Raw genomic sequence first — 23,695 nt, 5'->3', positions numbered from 1 at the left:
CTGCTTTTCTCCATCCTGAATCCCCCCAGGGTGCACAGTCTGGGGTGGTGGCAGTGGCTGAGGGCTTGATGGCCACATCATCCTTTGTTTACTGATACGGCAGGTGTCATTCTCTACCTACTTACACCATTTTCTGTATTTTCTTCAGAGCACTCACAATTAACTGAAATCACCTTATATATTTATTTACTGCTTTGTCTCACCCAATATACTGTAAGAACAGCAAGGGGCAAGGATTCAATCTTTCTCACCACTGTATTCTCAGTTCCTGGCACATAGAAGTCACTTGATATATCATTTATATGATAAATGGGAGAAAGGAGGGAGAGGAGAGCAGAGAAAGGGTTTTAAACCTCCTGTGAACAGTCACACAAGGTAATTCAAGTTACATTATTTACATTTGTAGGAATATCAGAATTTCCTCTTCCCCAAGAGTAGTGATGTGTTTCCTGAGTGGAGGATCTAGTCCTGTTTATAGCTAAATACTGAAAGAGCAATGCTCTCCCCTTATGTAACAAGTGTCAGAAGAAAAAGTTCAAACAGTCAGCAGAGGACTCCTTTCAATGTTAAGATTTCACTGATAATGACTTTGATATAAAACTTCTGAGAGATGCTGATTTTAATTAATAAGGTCACTCTGGGCTTAAGTTCCATTAAATATTGCCTCTTCTCTTCTGCATGAACCTTTAAAATTAAATCTTATCTCTTTGCTGGAAAAAGTCATGGCAATTTTCTGAGTATATGTGGTTTATCTTTCTTCCCAGAAAAAAACTTTTCCTCATTAACCATACAGATAGCAGTTACGTTCCTGGCATTTCAACTATCTTGAAGAAAGGAGGAGAAATGGAAGCAGGAAGGGGAAGAAGGAAGGGAGGGCACACACACCAAGTCAATGGCAGAGCCAAGATTTGAATACAAATACATTCTAATCACAAGATCCACATTACCAATGAACACTACTACCAGCTTCAATAAGCATATGGTTTTCTCAAGCTGGTGGCCAAAGAGGAAGTCAGAGTAATGGCAAGCATGAAGGGGATTTGACAAACCACTGTTGACGTGAAGATGCAGGGGCCACGTGAAAAGAATTACGGGCACCTAAAAGAACGTGAGGCAGCACAGAAACAGTGACTTTGGTCCTGCATCTGTATACTGGGATGAATGATGGCCCCCAAAAGATATGTCCAAGTGCTGACCCCCTGTGAATGTGACCTTATTTGAGAAAAGGGTCTTTACAGAAGTAAGTAAGGATCTTGAGGTAAGATCACCCTGAATTTAAGGGTAGGCCCTAAAGATAATGACAGATGTCCTTACAAGAGAGAGGCAGAGGCGATTTACAGATGTAGGTAAGGATCTCGAGGTAAGATCACCCTGAATTTAAGGGCAGGCCCTACATATAATGGCAGATGCCCTTACAAGAGAGAGGCAGAGGCGAATGTGAGGCAGACACACAGGGGAGAAGGCCACGCGAAGACAGACACAGACGGGAGAGATGCTGCCATAAACCCAGGATGCCCGGCAGCCACCAGAAGCTGGGAGAGATGAGTGGATCCACCCTCGGAGTCTCAAAAAAGAACTAACCCTGCTGACACCTTGATGTCAGACTTCCAGCCTCCTAAACTGTGAGAGAGCACATTTCTGTTGTTTTAAGCCGGTAGCTTTGATATTTATTTAATTTATACTTAAACATTTATGACTTACAAACTTCCACGGTTAAAAAAAATGATTAATTTATGAAATACCTGGCTCTACCAGACAATCCATTCCACAAAGGCAGAGGCTGTGCCTGTCTTAGTCATTATTAGAAATATGCCTATGAAATAAGATGGATACAGTTAGTATCAGTGAATGAACGGGCTGATGAAGAGAGAAAACATTTTCTCCCAAGCTTATTTCACAGAACTCTCACATACAGGTTTCTGCTAGAAATAAGCTGGTCTGCTTACTGCCCACCACTCTGCCACTTTCACACCTCTGCTTACCCCATTCCTGCCTGGGGTAGCCACGCCTCTTCCATCCAATCATACCCAGGTTTCAAAGTCTAACTCAAATACCATCTCTCTATATGTGGTTATTACATAACCCTCCACATACAAAAGGCACTAAACAAATGCTTGTAACTAAACTTCATCTCTTTAGAAAGCAAAGCATGCATGGTGAGAAGGGGTAACAGTTCTTTGATATTCACAATTTATATAGTAAGCCATTCACTCATGTCATCTATGATAGAAGGGGTGACGCGTCAACTTGACTGGGCTACAGGCCACCAACGTTTGATTACTGGTGTGTCATCAAACATTCTTGGTGTGTCAGTGAGAGTATTTCTGGATGAGATTAACGTTTGAGTCAGTAGACTGAGTAAAGCAGATTGCCCTCCCTACTGTGGGTGGGCCTCATCTAATCCACTGAAGACCAAAATAGAACAAAAAGACTAAGTAAGAAGGAACTCCTCCTGCCCCACTTCCTTGAGCTGGGACATGGGTCTTTTGCTGCCTTTGGTCTTGAATGGAAACATCAACTCTTCTTGGGTCTCCAGCCTGTCAGCTTTCAGACTGGTACTGGTGAGTATACCCTCAGCTCTCCTTGTTCTCAGGCCTTCAGACTCAAACTGGAACTATACCATTGGCTCTCCTGGGTCCCAGCCTGCACACTGCAGATCTTAAGACTTCTTGGCCTCCATAATCATGTGAGCCAATTCCTTATAATAAACCTTAATCTCAATCCCCCACCCCTCTCTCTCTCTCTCTCTCTCTCTATATATATATATATATATATCCTATTTGTTCTGAGAACCATAACTAATACTTATTTTAATATGATATTTATTCTTACAACTGAATTTTCATTCATATCACACCGCAGCTCTGAAAAGCACCTGGAACAGAGGTATTACATGGTATTTAACAAGATTAAATTATTGTGCTCCCTGAAAATTTTGTAACAGCCATTAGAAAAGACATCCACTCTTTTCGCTAGAATCATCAACCAGGAGCCACTTAACCACCAAGTAGAAAAAGCCTCTTTGAGAACAAAGCCACATAGGTGTAGGCAGAGAAGAGATGGTAAGAAAGAGACATACACACAGTACTGTAGACATAATTCAAACCCCTGAATCCAGCTATATTTGACACCAGCACAAGTCTCTGACTTCTTCATTATGTGAGCAAATAATTACTTTGCAAGTCAGTCTGAGTTAAGTATTACTGTTTGCACATAAAATCGTCTTAACTGGGGCTTCCCTGGTGGTGCAGTGGTTGAGAATCCGCCTGCCGATGCAGGGGACACGGATTTGAGCCCTGGACCGGGAAGATCCCACATGCCGCGGAACAACTAAGCCCGTGTGCCACAACTACTGAGCCTGCACTCTAGAGCTCATGAGCCACAACTACTGAGCCTGCGTGCTGCAACTACTGAAGCCCGTGCACCTAGAGCCCGTGCTCCGCAAGAAGAGAAGCCACCGCAATGAGAAGCCTGCACACCGCAACAAAGAGAAGCCCCCGCTCGCCGCAACTAGAGAAAGCCACGTGCAGCAATGAAGACCCAACTCAGCCAAAAATAAATAAATAAAATAAATAAATTTATTAAAAAAAAGAAATCGTCTTAACTAATACAACACTTACAGGTGAAAAGATTGAAAAGATTGTCACCTTGGCTTTACCCAAAGTATTTTTTAAGGTCAAAGAAGGATTAAAACTTTAACAAAATTAAAAGGATCGACGTTAATATGTCTATTTGCACATTGAAGCAGGTTTTATATAGCTCTTATAAGCTCTAGAAACTTCATTATTCTTAAGCCATTATATGCACATACTCATTGAAGAACATGAATTTTCCATTATGAGCATTTCTAAGCTTATTAATTACCAAGAGCTATCTTCAAAGACCAAATTCCTTGTCAAGGTTTCTAGTTTTCCAGTATCAAAGTTAAATGAATTCATCATTTGTATTTCATTTTTTTTAATTTTTTTACATAATATTTATTGAGCCCTTACTATATATGCCAGGTGGGCACAATCATCAGCATCTATTTAATGGCCACTTCTATGAAGTATGTAGTATTACTATCACTGTACCATTACAATCTTCATTTTAAAGTTTAATAGGAGGGATTACAATGGTCCTAATAATAACAGTAGTGGTGCTACATATTTGTCAAGAACGTACTATGGGGGATATCCCTGGTGGTCTAGTGGTAAAGAATCTGCCTTACAATGCAGGGCATGTGGGTTCGATCCCTGGTCAGGGAACTAAGATCCCACGTGCTGCGGAGCAACTAAGCCCACGTGACACAACTACTAAGCTTGCGCTCCTCAACTAGAGAGCCCACGCGCCCTGGAGCCCGCACGCCACAACTATAGAGAAGCCCGCATGCCTCAACGAAGACCTCGCATGCTGCAACTAAGACCCAATGCATCCAAAGATAAATAAAATAAACACTAAAAAAAAGAACGTACTATGTCCCACACACTGTACTAAGTGCTTTACAAGAAGTATCCCACGTAATCCTCATTTCTGAATCTTCTAAATTAGGTACTATTATCCTCATTTTGTAGATGAGGAAACTGAGGCTTAAAGAATTAAATGCAGAGCCAAGACCTGCACTTCACATCAGAATCAGTACACAAGGTTTGAAAACATTCCACACCACATCCCAATAAATCCCATAACATTATCCAAAGTGCATTTCAAATTGCTTAATCAAAACCTGAGCTCATCTACATTACATTTGTTCTTGAGTTGCCATGTGGTTTACATTTGTGTTTTCCTCTTTAATTCCTCATCTCTGGAAAAGGTAAAGATGCCCATTAAAGGAAATACATATTATTTATGATAGCTCAAATGAATAAAACAGGAGCACTAAAATTATAGATTCAATACTTTTTATACTACAGACTGTTCCATAAGTGGGCAGACTTTAGAAACGATGAGATTTTATTTCAAATGTGCATCAGTGCTAACAAACTATTGTTAAACTGAGAAGTCTTGCTGGAGGAAATCCTGTCCCTCTTGGGGGACATCTCAGGTCCTGAAAAATGCTTCAGCACAAGTCGTCGGGTAGCAGATAAGATGGCACTGATAGCATTAATTAATCCCATGAAACAAGATTGGAATCTTATATCTACCCACATTAAGTACAAACCACACATGCATACATGCATATATAACAAATGCAACCAAAAATATATTCACTGATAGTTTATCACTGAGAGAGCTCCACATGACAAAGTTTAATTGTTTTTCATATAGATAATCATTTTCTTACTCTGAGTATCAAAAGTATTCTTACTGTATGTATTACCAGGAGTCTCCCTGAAGCCAACTGCAGAAGCACGGGAAGCAAAAAGAACCAAGGGGCTAGCTTGTGAATCAAGCCGTCACAGGTCAAGCTCCCGTCAGTCAAGACAGGCTCCCTCAGCTGGGAGAAGGGTTGTCACACGCTGGCTACACACTTCATAAAATATACCTTCCTAAGCCAACAAGGAGTGGTTGAGCTCTTCGGAAAATAATTTGGGTCTGGTTTCTATATTGTGCAAAAAAAAAAAAAGGTTTTTTAATAAGAACAGATCTTGAGAAGTTTAACAAATATCGGGGAACATCTGGTGGAGCTGCCATCCTTGAAAACTTGCTGAACTGACTCAGACTGCAGGCCAGGCCCTGAGGAAGCAGGATCAGGCAGGCGCTTTAATGCCTGACGCGCTTTCCAACATTTGTTTAATTTTATAAAAAATTTATTTAATAGTGATATGTGGCATGCACTTTTTTTAAGCTTCAATTTTTTTAACTTCAACTTCTTTCTTTGATAAAATTTACAGTGTTGTCTGAATTATAAGGTGCCATTTTAGAGCTTAACATATTTGCATTGGGTGCTCTTAGCAGTCATCCTATTGTGTGTGCTGTGTGAGCAATGGAGTAAAAGGAAAAAAATACTCCCCTTCTGTTCATTAATACTCATTAACTGTTCTGCCAGCATCCCTCCCCGCAAAAAACATTCTGTTTTTAACTCAACTTAATTTCCATTCCAAGAGTTTCGAGGGGAGGAAAGGAAGATTTCTTTCCATCTCTGTTATTTCTGAGTAGGTCCAGGAAAAGTCCCAATTTTATGTTCAGGAGTCTTGTCATGTGGACCTTGAATAATAAACCTTATCCCCCTCTGGCCACAAACATTTTTAAATCTGCAAAACTCCAGTCATGTCCCCTGCAGAAAACAGATAAAGTTCTAAATGGATGTTTTTGAAGATGGACTGAGATTCTCCTGCATCCTGTGCAGCATAGTACTTACTGCCTCTCTTTCTAGACCTCATTTATAGCGAGTGCATAAGCCCCCGGACAAAAATATAAGGTCCCTGCGACCCCGAGCCCATCATTGGACCTCGTTTGCCAGAAGCATCCTGGGCACCCCACACTTCTCTGCCTGAGTGCAGTGCATGGGACTTACTGGGGAAGTAAGACATCTCTAATGAGAGCCAGAAGACTGCTGTCAGAATCGACATTCGCCTCCTTCTTGCCATCACCAACCTCCTGGTTCACGAGCAGAGATGTGGTTTCTGAGAGCAGCCGCAAGCTGAAGAGTCTCCACTCCACTTGAAAGAAAAAAAAATGCCAAGAACGTGACCACATGGAGATAGAATGAAAACAGAATGTGTAACTGATGGAATTCTCACTGATGTGGTCACACTTACCATTCCCGCTTTGAACCAAGGAGACCAAGGGTGGCAGGATATAATCAACCACCTAAAAGGAAAGACGTAAAAGACTTGGTTCAAATCCCTACAAACAAAAAACTGATATTGTTAGCGAACTCAAGTCCGTGTGCCTGACACACAGTGAGGCCAAACAATACCGAAACGTCGGAGTTTGGAGCGGACAAAGGTTTATTGCAGGGCCCTGCAAGGAGACGGGTGGCTCTTGCCTTAAAAACCCTGAACTTCCCGAAAGCTCTGAGCAAAGCCCTTTTACAGGAAAGGTGAGGCAGGGGCAGGGTTAGTTGTTGGAAGCTTCTTGGTGTCAGATCCTTTGTTCCTGAGGTCAGGTCATGACGTTCCTGTAAACGTCCACCAAACAAATGTTAGTCTCTGTTCTGACAAGAAGGGGCAAGATCTCAAGGCTCAACTTTCGCCCACCGAGGTCCAGGCCTCGTTAAGAGGAGGGGTCCCTGCGCGGGCCGGTCACCCTGCCCAGGAGTGCTGGTCCAGCACCCAGCCCGGGTCCTCCCGCCAGTGCCTAGCCCGGCTGAGGAGGCAGATCTCAGCTGGCAGCGCCCTCGGCGCCAGGTCCCCAGACCCCGCCCAGCCGTCATCCCTGAGGGAGCCAGGCGCCCAGGACCCAGCCGGCCCTCAGGCTACCCAAATCAGGGGCCGTGTCCCACGCACTGCGACCCACGGAGACCACCGCCACCGCCATTAGGTCGTGGAGGCAGGGATGGGGTAGAAGTTTGCCGCTGCCTCGAGGCCGAGCCTGGACCGTGGGCGGCCTGGTGAGGGCTCTGGAGCCCTGCAGGACACAGTCCGCAGCCTGCCCCCAAGGCCTCCAGCTCACCCGCCGGCCCAAGGCCAGAGGGCCTGGAGGGCCCCAAGGAGAAGCCAGCCACGATCCGTCTCTCACCGCACTCTCTGCTACACGCAGACCACTGTGAGGCTGACTGTTGGGGGAGCAGGACATCTAACCACCCCACTAAGGGTCACACGCTGTCACTCGCACCCGCTCCACCCCTATTACAATATCAACCACTACTCATGCCTTTTCCACTGACAGAATCATTAGTCAAAGGAGTGAAAAAAAAGCAACAGCTAAATTTACCCAGGATTTAAACTCTGCATGACATTTAATAAACCACCAAGCTCATTTAAATCTGAAAGAGTCCTCAGGTCAAAATGACATTACGGTCATCAAGACAGTAGTTTATCAAAACCTTCAGAGTTTATGAAAGGATCTTTAGTATATAATACAAACTCTGGTTGGCATGGGTTGACATTGAACCATCAAATAAAGATATGTAAACTGGTGATAATTAGTCAAGTTTAAAGTAAACAACAATTAAAATGTTGGAGGAAAAGGAGATACATAATCCTCATGCTTTTGCAAATACATCAAAGCGCTATGACAAGTTAATCTTGGTGATTTTTTAGAAATAGATTCCAAAGATCTAAACCCATTACACAAACCACCTCTACGATTTTCTAGTTATATCAGACAGAGCACAATCAAACATGGTTTGCAACCTACTCCAAAGTAACAAATTTACCCCCCAAATGAAAATGGATGATGAAGAAAGGACAAATCATTTCCACAGTGTAATTCTGAAAACTACTATCTCATTTGGTGAACTCTTTTGGTGACAATAAACAAAATTCCTGTTGTTTATAGCTGAACTGATTCCTGATCCTAAGATGTGTATTTGCTCTCCTCACCACACTGACAAAAGGGCAGGAAAAGCGGTCCACGGCCCAACACCACCCTCTTGCTGTCCAAACCAATGAAAGGATACCCTACACAGGTAAGGATCTCCACACATGGGTAGGGGTCCGTCAGTGTTACCCTGTTCTAGCTCCACTCCACAAAATAAGTTTACCGTAACATTATATCTAGATATTTGTACCACAACCCTAAGAACTAGGGATGTTTTGTTTACCCTCTTCCATTAAGTGACATCACATCACTCAAAGCATAGACATCAAGCTTCACTAAGGAATTTTTAGAACTCTAAACTCCCAGGTACATCAAAAGCAAAAACTATGCAAAGAAGAGAAATACATCCCACTATCAACCGCTATCAACACGCTCAACATCTATCTTGAAGGTTTAAGAGAACATATTAAGAGAGGAGTGGGACTGAAATTATCTACATGTCCAACTCAGTAAGTTCGAAAACCAACAATTAGGCATGGTCCAAAAAGCAAGGCTGTCAGAAGATGAAGAGACAAAAATCAGTAGTTTTCCAATATGCCTACAACAACCAAATAACATAATTAGAAAAAGATACCATTTACAACAGTAATAAAATTCTAAGGTGTCTACGACATCATGACTTTCATAGAAATATATATATATGTGTGTGTGTGTATATATATATATATATATATATATAAAATATGTATGACAGCCATCGATGGACTTCTGAAAAACAGCTTGAAAGCTGTCACAACCATGCTCACAACAAGAAAAAAGACAAACTGAAAATCAGCAACTCTTCTCAGACATACCAGAGACTTCAAGTCACAGGGCAAACCAGCTGTCCCCCAGAAGTGAAGAGACAGGCAAAGACAGAGAATCATGGCTTAACAGGAGCAGAAACCACCAGCGGAGCCAGCAGCTGGAGCAAAAACATAAAGGGTAACTGACTAATTGCTGGTGTCTGAGCAGAAGAGAGAAAACCTCCTTCAGGCCCCGCATGCACCTGCACCTGACAACGGGGAGGGGGGTGAGGTGAGAAGCACTTGTGAAGTTCACAGCCCAGGCACACATGCTCAGAAGAGGGATGAAACCAAATCAGAGGGGCTACGGAACACTCCTGCCCCCACCTCACCACATCAATAGGGCTCCTGTGTAATAACAGGATTACAACAGAGAGCTGCTTTATTATAAAGACACAGGCTTTATTTCAGAAGGAGCTATTAGGGAAACCCAAGACAACAGGAGAGACAAAGTAAGGACATTATGGGGAATTTTAGCCTCTGAAACCTACAGCTACGGCAAACAGTAAACACAGCCTGGCTCTTAGCCAGATAAACATAAAACTTCACACTAACGGCTCAGTGATCTCAGTTCATTTTACCTGATACATCATGCTGGAGTGAAATATTTGAAGTGCTGAGAGGGAAAAAAAACACCACCCTAGAATTCTGAGTGAAATTATCCCTCAAGAGTAAAAGGAAAAATAAAGACTTTCTCACACACACAATAACTGAAGAAATGTTTTGCCAGTAGACTTGCCTTGCAAGAAATGTTAAGTTTTTCAGAAAGAAGGAAAATGACATAGGTCAGACACTCAGATCTATACGTTAGAGAAAAAATAAATGAAGGTAAAATATAGTAATTGATGAGAAGCCTCAGAGAGGTCAACTCTGTGCAAATTAATCTGTAATTCCAATAAAAATAAATATTCTAACGAGTTTTGCATGAACTCCTCATACTGATTCTACAATGTATTTGGAAAGGAGAGGGTCAGGAATAATGGAAAATTTTCCAAAAAGCATGAGGCATATTTGGTTCACCTTCTCAAGTTTCCAAGTTTACTGTGATGGAAATAAACATGATGGCACAAGCAAAGGGGGAGACAAAGAGATTCATGGAACAGAACAGAGAGCCTAGAAACAGATACATATGGGAACGCAGTCAGTAGCAGATAGAGTACTACCAACAGTGGAAAAACATATAGACTATTCACTGAAGGGATAGGTACAATTTAGTTGTCTATTTGGTAAAAAAAATATCATAATGTTAAAAAAAATTACTGGAGGCTTAAAGATCTAACAGTTAAAACAAAAGCTCTTAAAGGAAAACATGAGAGAATGGCCTTTGTGTTATTAGAGTAGGAGAAGGCTTTTTAAATGATACCTAAAAAGTACAAACTGAAAGAAAATACTAACAGGGACTTCCCTGGTGGCGCAGCAGTTGGGAATCTGCCTGCCAATGCAGGGGACATGGGTTCGAGCCCTGGTCCGAAAAGATCCCACATGCCACTGAGCAACTAGGCCCATGCACCACAACTACTGAGCCTGCGCTCTAGAACCCGCGAGCCGCAACTACTGAAGCCTGCTCGCCTAGAGCCCGTGCTCCGCAACAAGAGAAGCCACCGCAATGAGAAGCCCGCGCGCCACAGTGAAGAGTAGCCCCCGCTTGCCACAACGAGAGAAAGCCCGCGTGCGGTAACGAAGACCCAATGCAGCCCAAAATAAATAAATTTATTTTTTTAATACTAATAAATTTGACATTGAAATGAAAAATACTCGTAGAAGATGAGTCCTCATAAACAAAATGAGAAGAAAAGCCATTGGCTAGGAGAAAGTTCTGCAATCCCTATACCTGACAATGGGTGAATATGCAGAATACATGAACAGGGGACCCCCCGAAGGAGAATACCTAAATAGCCAGTAACCATATCAAAACTACTCAACTCCACTAATAATCAGAGAAATGAAAGGCAGAACAAAACAGATACCAATTTACACAAATCCAGTTAGAAAATCACATAATACCAAGACTGGGGGAAATGGGTACTCACATACCACAAAAAAAAAATCAGTAAATCAGTATTTAACTTGGAAGAACAATTTCACAATACCAACCAAAGCTGAACATGAACACAGCATACAACTCAGCAATTCAGCTTCTACGTGACATATTTAAAAACACTCACTGCAGATCTGATTTCAGGAGCGAAAAGAGAGTGAATAAATCATTACATTTATATTTCATTATTTAATGAAAACATCAACTTGCAAAATGATACAGGCAGCATGACACTATGTATCCTGAAACAATACCTATAATCTTAAAATACATACTAAATGTAAATTTCTGTATTAAAAATGTATTTCGTAAGTCTTAAAAGAAGAAATCTATTTAATTATAATATTATTTAATTTTTAAATTAACACAGTATTCCTCTGAATAACTCAAGGAAATTATAATAGCATCCCAAGATGATACAAATTTAATCCTTCCAACTGAGAATGATCCTTGAGAAGAAGTAACAGGAGGGTGGTAATGGAAAAATAAAATGCTTTCTATAATACGTAAATGAAGAATACAAGAAGGTTTAGAACATTATCTGACTATTCACCTTTAATTCATATTTTTGGTGAGCAATGACAGTTGACTACTTTATCAAACGAAAGCTACCCATTAAGACATGAACTGAAAAGTGAAATTACACTGAAAATATCTGCATGCTTAGCCAGTCAAACCAGGCAAAGGATATAAAAACTGAAGAACAATTTCATTAGTTTTATTTATACTCTATTCAATAACTACAGAGACTGAAATAATAAATGGTGTTCAGGAAAAGACTGTTGTTTTTTAAATCCTCACAAGAAAAAGGAGACCAAATATCTTTTGGCAAAATGTTCACTTAAAGTTACATATACAATGATTCCAGCAAAAAAGACAACATGAAAATAAAACATTTAAAATGTTAGTTACTTCGGAGATGAGAGCAAAGAAACATCTTTAGTTCCTGGAGTAGCGTTTAAGGCAGAAAATGTAAAGAAAATGTAACAAAGGAAGTTAAAGAAAATAAACCATTTCAATAAATTCCCATACAAATCAGAAGAGTATCTACTCTCAATAAAATGCAGGAGAGGGCTTCCCTGGTGGCGCAGTGGTTGGGAGTCTGCCCGCCGATGCAGGGGACACGGGTTCGTGCCCCGGTCCGGTAAGATCCCACATGCCGTGGAGCGGCTGGGCCCGTAAGCCATGGCCACTGAGCCTGCGCATCCGGAGCCTGTGCTCCGCAACGGGAGAGGCCAACAGCGGTGAGAGGCCCGCGTACCGCAAAAAAAAAAAAAAAGCAAGGGAAAAAAGTCTGTATAACTGACACATCCCAACATTTACAAACATTAATTGTGTGTGTATATAATACATATACGTACACACACAAACATAAAATAAATGATTTAGATGAGCTCACAGTATGTAGGTAAGGGGATTTTTATCACCACCACTCTCAGAACTTAATAGCTACTAAGGGCCAGAAGGGAAATGAGCCCATTTACAAATATGTATACACATATGTATAAAGTAACTAACATTATATAAATTGGGATGTGGAGATAAAAGCCAGCGTTTCCTGGAAGAGGCTGGGATGTATTTTATTGTTGCTGCCACTGCCTTTAAACTAAAGAGCTGCCAGAAGTTAGATTTAAAGGCCTAGAGATCCAGGCGATGACTTAGGCTTTCTTTCTTCTTTTTCTGAGATATTTAGAGTAATTTACTCTGAATTTAATTTGAAAACATTCACATGAGAATTAAAACAATCATCTAGACATACAATTTGCAAGATTCCAGTCAGAGATGAGAAAGGAACTCTAAATTGAGAGACTGTCTCAAGATGACAAATGAAGCAAAGTTCTAGCCTCAGCCTCCGGCCCCAAATCTCTGGAGGTCACAGGTACTCGCTCACAGAAGGGGACTGCTGCAAAATAAAAGAGCAGCTCCAAGGGTGCTCGAAGTGATCTGGGGGCACAGGGGAGAACAAACACAGGAAAAGGCTCTTGCAACCACAGTAACGATGGTTACTTGGGCCCAGGAGCAGGGCAAATTTTTTTTAAAAAATATCCTGACAACTGTATTTCAGTACAAATCGTTTCCTATATAACCCTGTGCATTTTATTTAATTTGCTTTATGCATTTAAAAACACCATTCTTAGAAGGAGTCCGCAAACCTCGGCAGACTGCCCAAGGCTTCCAGCATACAAAACACAGGAACAAATGAATCCAATGCCAAGAACACCACTCGGCTGGGCTCAGTGGTTTCTTGAACCCTTCCAAGGGTGGGCCACCTGTACAATATTTCTAGCTAATCCACATCTCTTGCAAAAAGGACTAATTTCACCGAAGAAAAAAATCTTTCTCACAAAAGTATCATCAATATAAAGACAACTCACAAGTGTGAACTTCTGATCAGAGTTTTTCAAATGCTAACTAATCACCCCTGGAGGATGTATTCCTGAAAGTGTACTTCACATATAAACTGACCTCTCCTAGGACAGAGATTAAAAGTAACTCACGCAAACAGACTCACAGACACAGAAAACAAACGTAAGGTTGCCAAAGGGGAAAGGGTGGGGAGGGATAAATTAGGAGTTTGGGATCAGCAGATACACAAACTCCTGTATATAAAACAGATAAACAACAAGGACCTACTATATAGCACAGGGAACTATATTCAATATCTTGTAATAAACTATAAAAGGATCTGAAAAAGTATATATGTGTATGTATGTGTGTGTATATATATATATCTGAATCACTTTGCCATACACTAGAAACTAACACAAAATTGTAAATCAATTCTACTTCAGTTAAAAAAAAAAACTAACTCATGCATATAATTTCACACCTCTTGTGAAAGGTTAAGTAGTTTCAAGTAAATTACACTAGGTTTCTCAAAATAATACTCGGAGAAACCATAAAATGACTTATGAAATCGTTTCACACTCCTCTCCCTTTGTATACATGATTTTTTTCTGCCTATAACACCCACTCCTCCCACAGGAGCCCATCAGGAGTTGATTCCTACGTGCCTTCAAAATTTAGCTCAAGAATTGCCTCCTCTAAAAAATCATCTCCAGACCCTGTTAGACTGAGTAGGGCTCGCGGCATGCCCCGTGCGTACCACCAACACAGTCCAATCAACTACGGCGGTCCAATCTTTGCTTTCCATATGGGTCCCTTCCTCTCAACCAACACTGAACCGATTCAGAGCAGGGCCTGATTCTAGCACCCCAGTGTATTCTCAGTGCTTCATTTAAACAGGTGGTTTGCAAAAGGCACTTATTATGAATATATGAGTAAACAAAATACTTAAGTGTTTTCTGTGTCCATATTTATATCACTGCTATACCTCTATTCATACTAATTTATCCTATTAATATGAATAGGATGTAAAAAAAAAAACTTTGAAACATAAAAAGTGCTTGTCCTATAGAATGCTAATTTCTCAAAAAAAAAAAAAAAACCTCATTTGATTTTGTATCCTAGTTGTCAGCTGCCATCACCCCAAACTTTGAGCTTTAAAAGGAAAACCCTTAGCCCTGCACGCTCTAAGAAATCTAGTGTCCTCTCCAAGATTTATAGGAATGTGCAAGGGCTTATTTACTTTCCATGGTTCATTGCCAATGCTTGAGTTTTTACCTCACTGACTCTAGTATTTTATCTGCTTTTCACCTTCTCCTAATGTTTGCTTCCAAGAGTCTGAATATACAAATGAACAGTGGTCAGACTATTTATGACAAAAGAACTCCAGCCGCAACCTGTGCAGGAAACAGCATGGAAGCCACATTGTAACAGCTGCAGCCATCAACTCAGAATGGTGAGGACTTGGTCGATAACTGCCAGCCTCACTCTTTTTTGTACTGTGTCCCTTTGACTCAAGACCAACCAGAGAAACCTAAATATGCTCTCCTATCCAAACCACATAGGATGCTCTGTTTCTCATTAGCTTGACTCCAGTCCCCCCATGGCAATCAGGGCACACCTTCAGCCCTCCCTCATTAGCATATATTAAATGACACGCCCACAGGTGCCAAGACAGTTCCGAGGCCACCCATAAAAAGCCCAAAAGTGGGCGGTGGCCCAATTCCTGGAAATCCCTGCCCTTTCCCCAAAATAGCTGGAATAATCCTACTACTGATTAGCCTATGAAATTACTGTGCCCATAAAAAGTAACCACCCTGTATTTTGGGGCTGCTCTCGTCTTTTGAGAAGGACTGCTTTCTGTCTGTGGAGTGTGTACCTCTCTCAATAAATCTACTTCTTACCTATCACTTCGCCTCTCACTGAATTCCTTCTGCACTGAGACATAAAGAACCTGAGCTTCCGGTGTGCGACTTCAATTAAAAGACAGTGGGTCTGAGCTCCAGTCTGAGTTTTGGCTGTGTTTGAATCTCACCTGAGGTTGTGCAGTTTCAATACCAATACAAAGAATGATTATCGGGCTTCCCTGGTGGTACAGTGGTTGGGAGTCTGCATGCTAATGCAGGGGACACGGGTTCGAGCCCTGGTCCGGAAGGATCCCGCATCCTGAGAAGCGACTAGGCCCGTGAGCCACAACTACTGAGCCTGCGCATCTGGAGCCTGTGCTCCGCAACAAGAGAGGCCGTGATAGTGAGAGGCCCGTGTACCGCGATGAAGACTAGCCCCCGCTTGCCACAACTAGAGAAAGCCCTCGCACAGAAACGAAGACCCAACACAGCAAAAATAAATTAATTAATTAATAAACTCCTACCCCCAACATCTTCAAAAAAAATAAGAAGAATGATTATCGATTAATCATGTTGCAGAATGTGTGATTCAAAAATATCACTTGGGGAGTGCGGTCTGACCCATGATGAACCTCAATCTGCATTTTGAGAAGTCACATGAAAATGGTATGCTTTTTTTTTTTTGCGTGTATCTTTTTTTTTCATCTTTATTGGAGTATAATTGCTTTACAATGTTGTGTTAAGTTTCTGCTGTATAACAAAGTGTATCAGCTATATGTATACATATATCCCCATTTCCCCTCCCTCTTGCATCTCCCTCCCACCTTCCCTATCCCACCCCTCTAAGGTGGTCACAAAGCACCGAGCTGATCTCCCTGTGCTATTTTACATTTGGTAGGGTATATATGTCCATGCCACTCTCTCACTTCGTCCCACCTTACACTTCACCCCCCCCACACACTGTTTCTTCAAGGAAAATGGTATGCTTTAATGACAACCCAATGCCAAATGGCAATAAAATAGATAACAATGAAGAAGAAAAAAGGACAAAAACCTAAAAACTCTCTTTACCAAATCACTTCCAAGTCACAGTGAGGAATCTAGGATGACAAAAATCTGATACAGCTTATGACAGAGAAACTCTTCTAACCCTTCAAACTGGCATGGTTTGCTCACTGGTACTAGGTCTCCTTGTTAAAAAGAAGAGACTGGAACATCTGAGACAATAGACTGAGAGCCCTTTTGCTGCTGTGGAGTTAGATGATTTGTTCATCAGTGCCTTCCCCTTCTAGAATCTTCCACAGAACTTATAAACAACATGTACACCATTTAAATAAATACCACTGTAACTCTATGCAATGTCCCTGCATTAATGACTTTTCTCTATCATAAAATTCCACCATTCATTACTTTTTTTAGTTGCAGAGGTAATACACCTATATGGAGCAATCCAAGGAATTTTAATATTTAATGCTAGTGGTATTGCTTTCTTAAATAAAGATATTCATATGTGCTAAAGGCCATTTCACGACATGTCATAAAAACAGAGTCATTCTGAACTCTTTTTGAAAATGCAGATTCCCAAGTCTAGGGACTTTTTAATTTCTGTGCTCAAAAACTGGGTCCCTCATTCAAAAAACATGTGTCTGCATATGCACATTAATTACTACTAATGGTCCTCAACAATACGGCTCAGAAGAAATGAATGTCTGTGAGGTAGGGATGCTAAAGACAGCTCTAAGACCTTCAAGCTAAACAATCACAAATGCACTGAAACATGTAAATTACACTCACGCTAAACCATATTTCATTTGTTCTTAAGTAAAGCCACTGATGCCCAAGATGAAGATTTGTTTATAATTTTAAAAACTTCTTTTCCATTTTAAGAAAGGTTGAACATGAGATACTGAAGTTCAGCAGCTTTAAACTGTAAGTAACCACGTACCCACATTTAAATAAAGCAACAATCTTATAACCTATGGAAAGTGTATTTCTAACCCTTAATCATTTATAATGAAAGTATGCTTTACACTCTTATTTTTGTAGAGGGTGTTTTTTCTTACTTTAAAAAAAATTTTACTGATGGAAGTAAATAATTTGAAAATGGAAGTTTACTATTCTAAGCACTCAACTAAAATTCCTATTCTACCTTTGAAAATTAATCAGCAGTTCCTTCATTTCAGTAGACCTTAAAAAAATCTGGTACATCTGACAGCACAACAATTAACATGTTCACACCAACTGCAAGTCTCCTTACCCCACACAAGGTACTGTCAGGTGTCCAGGAAAAACGTGCCTAGAACATGACCTCTACCACTGCTAACGGCAGAGCAGATGATTCAGAAGGCCCCTTTGAGGAGAACAACTAACTATAAAAACTAGACACAACACTGTTTAAATCTTCTTTACAATATTAAGTGCTTAAAAAGATGTTAAGGAATTCCCGAGGCCACATCAGGTTGGCAAAATTTCAAAAGTCTGACAATACACTACTGGCAAGACTGGGGAGAAACAGGCCCTCTGATCACTGCTGGTGGGAAAGCAAAATAGTAAACCCATGTGGAAGGGACTCGGGAAGTATCTAGCATAACTACATACGCATTTACCCTTTGATCCCACAGTCCAGGAATTTGCACTGAAGAGACACCTCCAACAGAAGGAAACTGCACATGCACAAGGTTATTTGTTTGTGATTGAAAAGATTAGAAACTACCCAAATGTCCACACATCAGAGACGGGTTGAACAACCTATGATATACACAAACATGACGGAGTGCTACACTGCTCTTATGAAGAAAGAGATGGAATGATTTCCAGTATCCATACTAAATGAAAAAGCAAAGTGCAAAAGAGAAAATATAGTATGTTACTTCTTGTATAAGGAAGAAAGGGGAAATAAGAAAACGTTATCTCTACAAAAAGAAACACTGAAAGGACAAGCCAGAAAACGAGACTGGTTACCTATAAGAGTAGGGAGGGTATGATGGAATGGTGATGAAGTGAACAGGCTATATACCCGGGGGGGAGAGGGGAAGGGAGTGATGCTGCTCTGAATATGTCTGTTTTTACAGTTTTTACTTTTAGAAGCATGCTAACCTTCTACATATTCAAAAAATAAAATCAATGCGCTTCCCTGGTGGCGCGGTGGTTGAGAGTCCGCCTGCCGATGCAGGGGACACGGGTTTGTGCCCCGGTCCGGGAAGATCCCGCATGCCACGGAGTGGCAGGGCCCGTGAGCCATGGCCGCTGAGCCTGTGCGTCCGGAGCCTGTGCTCCGCAACAGGAGAGGCCACAACAGTGAGAGGCCCGCGTACCGCAAAAATAAATAAATACATAAAATAAAAAAATCAAATCAAATCAAAAAGCATAAGAAGGGAAGAAAAGAAAACCTAAAATTGAAAGCAAATTGAAAATAAATCAACTATATTTCAAATGAATATTATTCAATATGACCACACTAAAAGGGAAGACGGGGCACTAACCCAAGTATTGACTGTACACCCCAGCCTTGCTTGGGTGACATCTGGGAGGTGGGGGGAGGAGGAAATCCTGCAAACAAATCCTGATTTCATGAGGTTTGTTTTCGTACTGGTCTGGGTAAAGCAATTCTGCAACAATTTCAGACATATTATAACATTAAGCAAATGAGGAAATGTGCTGATGTTGCTAGAAGCCAGAATTTTTACAAAGGAAGAAAGGACACAAAAATATGGAATGGGGCAAGGCAAGAAAGAACCATGTGGGGATGAACTGGATTTGAAGACACTGGTGTGAACTCATGATTTCAAAATATGTTTATGTGTGTGTACGTGTATATGTAAGTATGCATATAAGTGTGTCCTCTGTGTGTTCATACGTGTACTTACATGTATATATTTCCTAGCTCTGTTTCTTGGAAGGGTCTAGAAGCTAAGACATCCCAGGAGACAGCAGACATTTAGCGCCCTGATTGTGGTCTCTAAAGCCATTTCCCACGAAAGGGAACCAGGGCTCCTCAAAGAAATGACTGATTCTAGAGCCAGGTCAGGTTCGTTACAAGCTGAGGCAAGAATACCTTGCTGTGACACAAAGTAAAAACTCACTCAAAAAATGAGAGGGTATGTCACAAGGACAGAGGAGCCAACTTGAAAGGCCAAATCTGATATAATTAGAGCACCAAAATAATTATAGTAATGAAGCCATCGAAAAAAATAGGAATTTGTGGTAGACAGAATGATGGTAGACAGAAAGATGTCCACACCCTTATCCCTGAAACCTGTTCATTTGTTACCTTACACAGCAAAAGGGATTTTGTAGATGTGATTAAGTTAAGGAACTTGAGGTGTTTATCCTGGATTATACAGGTGGGCCCAATGTAAAATCAAAGGTCCCTGACAAGAGGGCCAGAGTCAGAGAAGATGTGACAACAAAAGCAGAGGTGAGAATGAGAGAGGGGAGAGAGAGATTTGAAGGTACTACACTGCCAGCCTCAAAGATGGAGGAAGGGGTCACAGCCAAGGAATGCAGGCAGCTCTTAGAAGCTGGAAAAGCCAAACAAACAAACAAACAAACAACCAGATTTTCTCCTTAGATCCTCTAAAAGGAACACAGGTAGGCTGACATCTTGCTTGTAGCCCCAAAGACCCATTCTGTACTTCTGACCTACAGAATTCTAAAATAATAAATCTGTGTTTTTTTAAGCCACTAAATTTGTGGTAATTTGTTATAGCAGCTACAGGAAACTAATACAGAATACAAGTCCATGTCAATGATACATAGATATGCTAATTCATATCAGTTAACTTCATTTAAAAAATAGGCTTAAAAAAATAGGCTTACATTAAGCTCTAAACACTTTTTTATTAGAAAAAATTTTTCGTATCTATGAAAACTTTTTAATATAACACAAAGATGTACTAATCCTAAGTATATAACTTAGTTAACTTTCACAATATGAACACACTCATATTACTAGCACCCAGATTAAAAAAAAAAAAAAAAAAAAAGGTACTTCCAGGACATTTTGGACAAAGCCCCCTTGTAAACCCTTAATTGCCCCAAGGGTATCCACTAACCTGACTTGTAACTGATTAGTTTTCTCTGTTTTTAAACTTAATGCAAATCGATCATGTTATTTCGTATTTGTTATCTTTGTCACAGATTAACTTTGTGAGATTTATCCATGTTCTTAAGTGTAACTACAGATCGTTCATTTTCCTTGCTGCATAGTATTCTATTACATGACCAAATCATAGTTTACTTACCCATTAGATTGTTGATTGGCATTTGTATAGTTTCCCATTTGGGGCTATGAGCATCCTCTATGTGTATATGGGTGAACATACGCTTGCATTTCTATTGAATGTATATTTATAGGTGAAATTGCTGAGTCATAATGTATTTATGTTTACTTTCAGTAGCTACTACCAAACAGGTTTCCAAAGGAATTGTACCAACTTACATTCCCACTAGAAGTTTCTGAGAGTTCCATTTGCTCTACATCCTCACCAACTCTTGGTACTAACTCAAAACTTTAGTTTCATTCAAGTTAAACTACTCAATGTTTATTAGCCTCCAGCCTTCAGTTTAAAAACTTACAAAAGGACAGGCTTTTCATTAAAGAAGGTATTACGGCTTAGCTTAAAGCCATGGCTTAAGCTTTTATGGTTTTTCAAGTTTAAACAGATTATATTTTAGGCAACTTATGTATATTACTGTTAGAAATTTCTAATAAAGAATCATCTTTATTTTCCCCTTTGCTATTAATAACATTTTTTTTTAAACCACCATGAATGGGAACAAATTCTCTGTACAAACCAAATCATTATGGTATTTCTAACTGCTCTGCAAGCCACACTGATAATTTCCAACTATGAGGCACTAAATGATCTCAACTATGGGAAAAAATGTGAGTTCACTATCTGTGCTCGGCAAGAATTAAGTGCATGTAACCACTTCCATATAACAAAGTACTGACCAGTACCCTTGAATACAGTTTGTGCGAACATTTCCAACAATGTGATACCCTTTGCGGTGCTGGATCTTCAGTTTCACGTATTCCAGTCATGCTCAACAAGAGGTAATTAGAGGGTTTCCCATGAGTTACAGCATTAAAAAAATATTTTTTAGGAAGTCCATGAGTTACAATGATAGCTTTCCTATAGTAACACAGGCTGTCCTTGCAATGATTATTATGGTAGCACTTCATGATTAGAAAGTAAACTAATTAAATGTCTCATTAAATATAAGTATAGACATTTGTAAATACTGGATCTTAACAAATTATCCATGGGGTTACTGCTCATTAAGGAAAAGAATTAATAAGCAACACTCAAGCAAGTAGTATCTCAATGGAAGACTGAGAAATCATTGCTAAGAAAGTGACCATAACAAACAGGCTTTCTGGCAATAGTGAGTATGGTTATTTGGATTAATTCTCTCACTGAAAATTCACAATGAAAAATTGCCAGATAAAATATCAACAAACAAAACCTTAAAATATTTAAGACCTGAAAAGGCAGTGGGGGATCCTTCCTACCAATTTCTGAATGAAAGCCTTAACTAGAGAGTTGAGTAGAACATATGAGCATGTAACTGACAGCGCTCTGGAGGCATTTACCAATACCACAAACACAAGGCTCCGATGGAGGCCAGTGGGACCAGAGAGACAGGGGTCTGAGCATGTGGAGTTTTGGGAGTCTTCTACACGGAGCTGGGCACTTTGCGGCGGGTGTGGAGATGATACCCTCAGAGTTAGGAAAACCAGATCTAGTCACTAACCCCTCCACATAAATTCACACTCCTGGGAACTGCTGAGAAGGCTGCCCTGAGAAGTTATGCTCTCAGACCTACGGTCTCAGGAATTTTCACACTGGGTACAAATGACCGTGGTCTGAGGTAGCCCTGGCTGGCAGGGCCCCAACAAACATGAAGCCTCTTGGAGGAGGGAACATCCACACTTGGCTTGAGGAAATGCCCACAAACAGATTTCAAGTCCCATGACCAACACGCAGTAAACGTTAACAAGGTGCAAGAAAACAAGACGAAGTGGGTATGAGCAAGATATAACAGACACCACATCACAGTCTTCTGACACTGAAATTATGAGACACTGTAAAATAACTACATCTAACAAATGTGAATAAACAAAGCACAAACTGGGAAATAACTATAAGGAAGAGGAAATTATAAAAAGCAATACAGTAGATTGAATAAAACAGACAAGCAGAATTTCTAGTGACAACATAACTTCTACACATGAAAAACAACCAAAATTTAAAACATTGTGGATGTATTTGGCACCAGACTGAACACAGAAGACAGAAACAGAGCAAAATTAACCACAATATAACTGAGAGAGAAAGGGTGAAATATACAGAAACACAGTAAGAAGTATAGAAAATACAGTGAGAAAGTTTAATATACACGGGATCTGAGCTGCTAAAAGGAGACGGAGCAGGGGAGAGAGAAGATAAGCAGAGATGAGGGTTGAGAATTTTGCAACGTTGAAGAAAAAGGGACAATCCACAGATTCAAAAAGGACACAGAATCCTCAGCAGAATATACAAAAAGAAGTTCATATTTAGTTATGACACAGTGAGTCTATAGAAACCAAAGGCCCTCCCCCCTCCCCCCCAGAAAAAGTCTTAGGAGGAAACAAGGAACAGAGAGACAGATTATCTTCACAGGAAAAACCAACTATCAGTGAACTTCTCAATAGCAACAACCCAGAACATAAGATAATGAAATAGTATCTTCACAGTACTAAACAACAACAAAAGTAACTGCCAACCTAGAATTCAACACTCAGAAAAAAAAAATCTACCTCAAGAAACAATGACTTTGGGACTTCCCTGGTGGTCCAGTGGTTAAGACTCCGTGCTCCCAATATAGGGGGCCTGGGTTCAATCCAGGGTCAGGGAACTAGGTCCTGCATGCTGCAACTAAAAGGTCCCGTATGCCGCAACTAAGACCCGACGCAGCCAAATAAAATAAATAAATATTTGGGGAAAAACAAAAAGAAACAATGACTTTATCAGACAGAGTTTGCCACCAGTTCACCCAAAGCTAAGGAAAACTGTGAAGGATGAATGTCAGTCAGAAATAAGTGAACCCAGATGGAAGGACTGAGAAGTAAGAAAGAAAGAAAAACAAGAAAAGTAGTAAATATGGGGGCAAAGGCAAATGAACATATTATAGTAGTAATAATGAGTATTCTTTTATCATTTCATAACAAAAGGGAGTTAAAAAGAGAGAGAAACAAGACAGACTTTAAAATATCAAAAAATATATAT

The 23,695-nt window shown here is 40.4% G+C and overlaps 1 protein-coding gene across 9 annotated transcripts in view; it reads right to left on the bottom strand.

The window, feature by feature from the left end:
• Window positions 1–23,695, bottom strand: part of ULK4 (unc-51 like kinase 4) — a 523,006-nt gene that overhangs the window by 327,949 nt on the left and 171,362 nt on the right. For all 9 annotated transcript variants that reach the window (XR_003430904.1, XR_003430903.1, XM_027097134.1 and 6 more), the window contains 2 exons: window positions 6,681–6,732; window positions 6,437–6,581 (listed from right to left, as the gene is read on the bottom strand). Coding sequence is in view for 7 of the 9 variants with exons in the window: in XM_027097134.1 (XP_026952935.1) it covers window positions 6,437–6,581; window positions 6,681–6,732 (197 nt within the window). In the remaining 2 variants the exon portion in view is untranslated. The remainder of the gene's footprint in view (window positions 1–6,436; window positions 6,582–6,680; window positions 6,733–23,695) is intronic.

Source organism: Aethalodelphis obliquidens, unplaced genomic scaffold, assembly GCF_003676395.1.
Source record: "Aethalodelphis obliquidens isolate GAN/ISIS:26980383/991018 unplaced genomic scaffold, ASM367639v1 scaffold112, whole genome shotgun sequence".
NCBI classification, from domain to species: domain Eukaryota; kingdom Metazoa; phylum Chordata; class Mammalia; order Artiodactyla; family Delphinidae; genus Aethalodelphis; species Aethalodelphis obliquidens.
The sequence above is the reverse complement of the archived record's forward strand: the minus strand, read 5'-3'. Positions and strand labels throughout refer to the sequence as shown.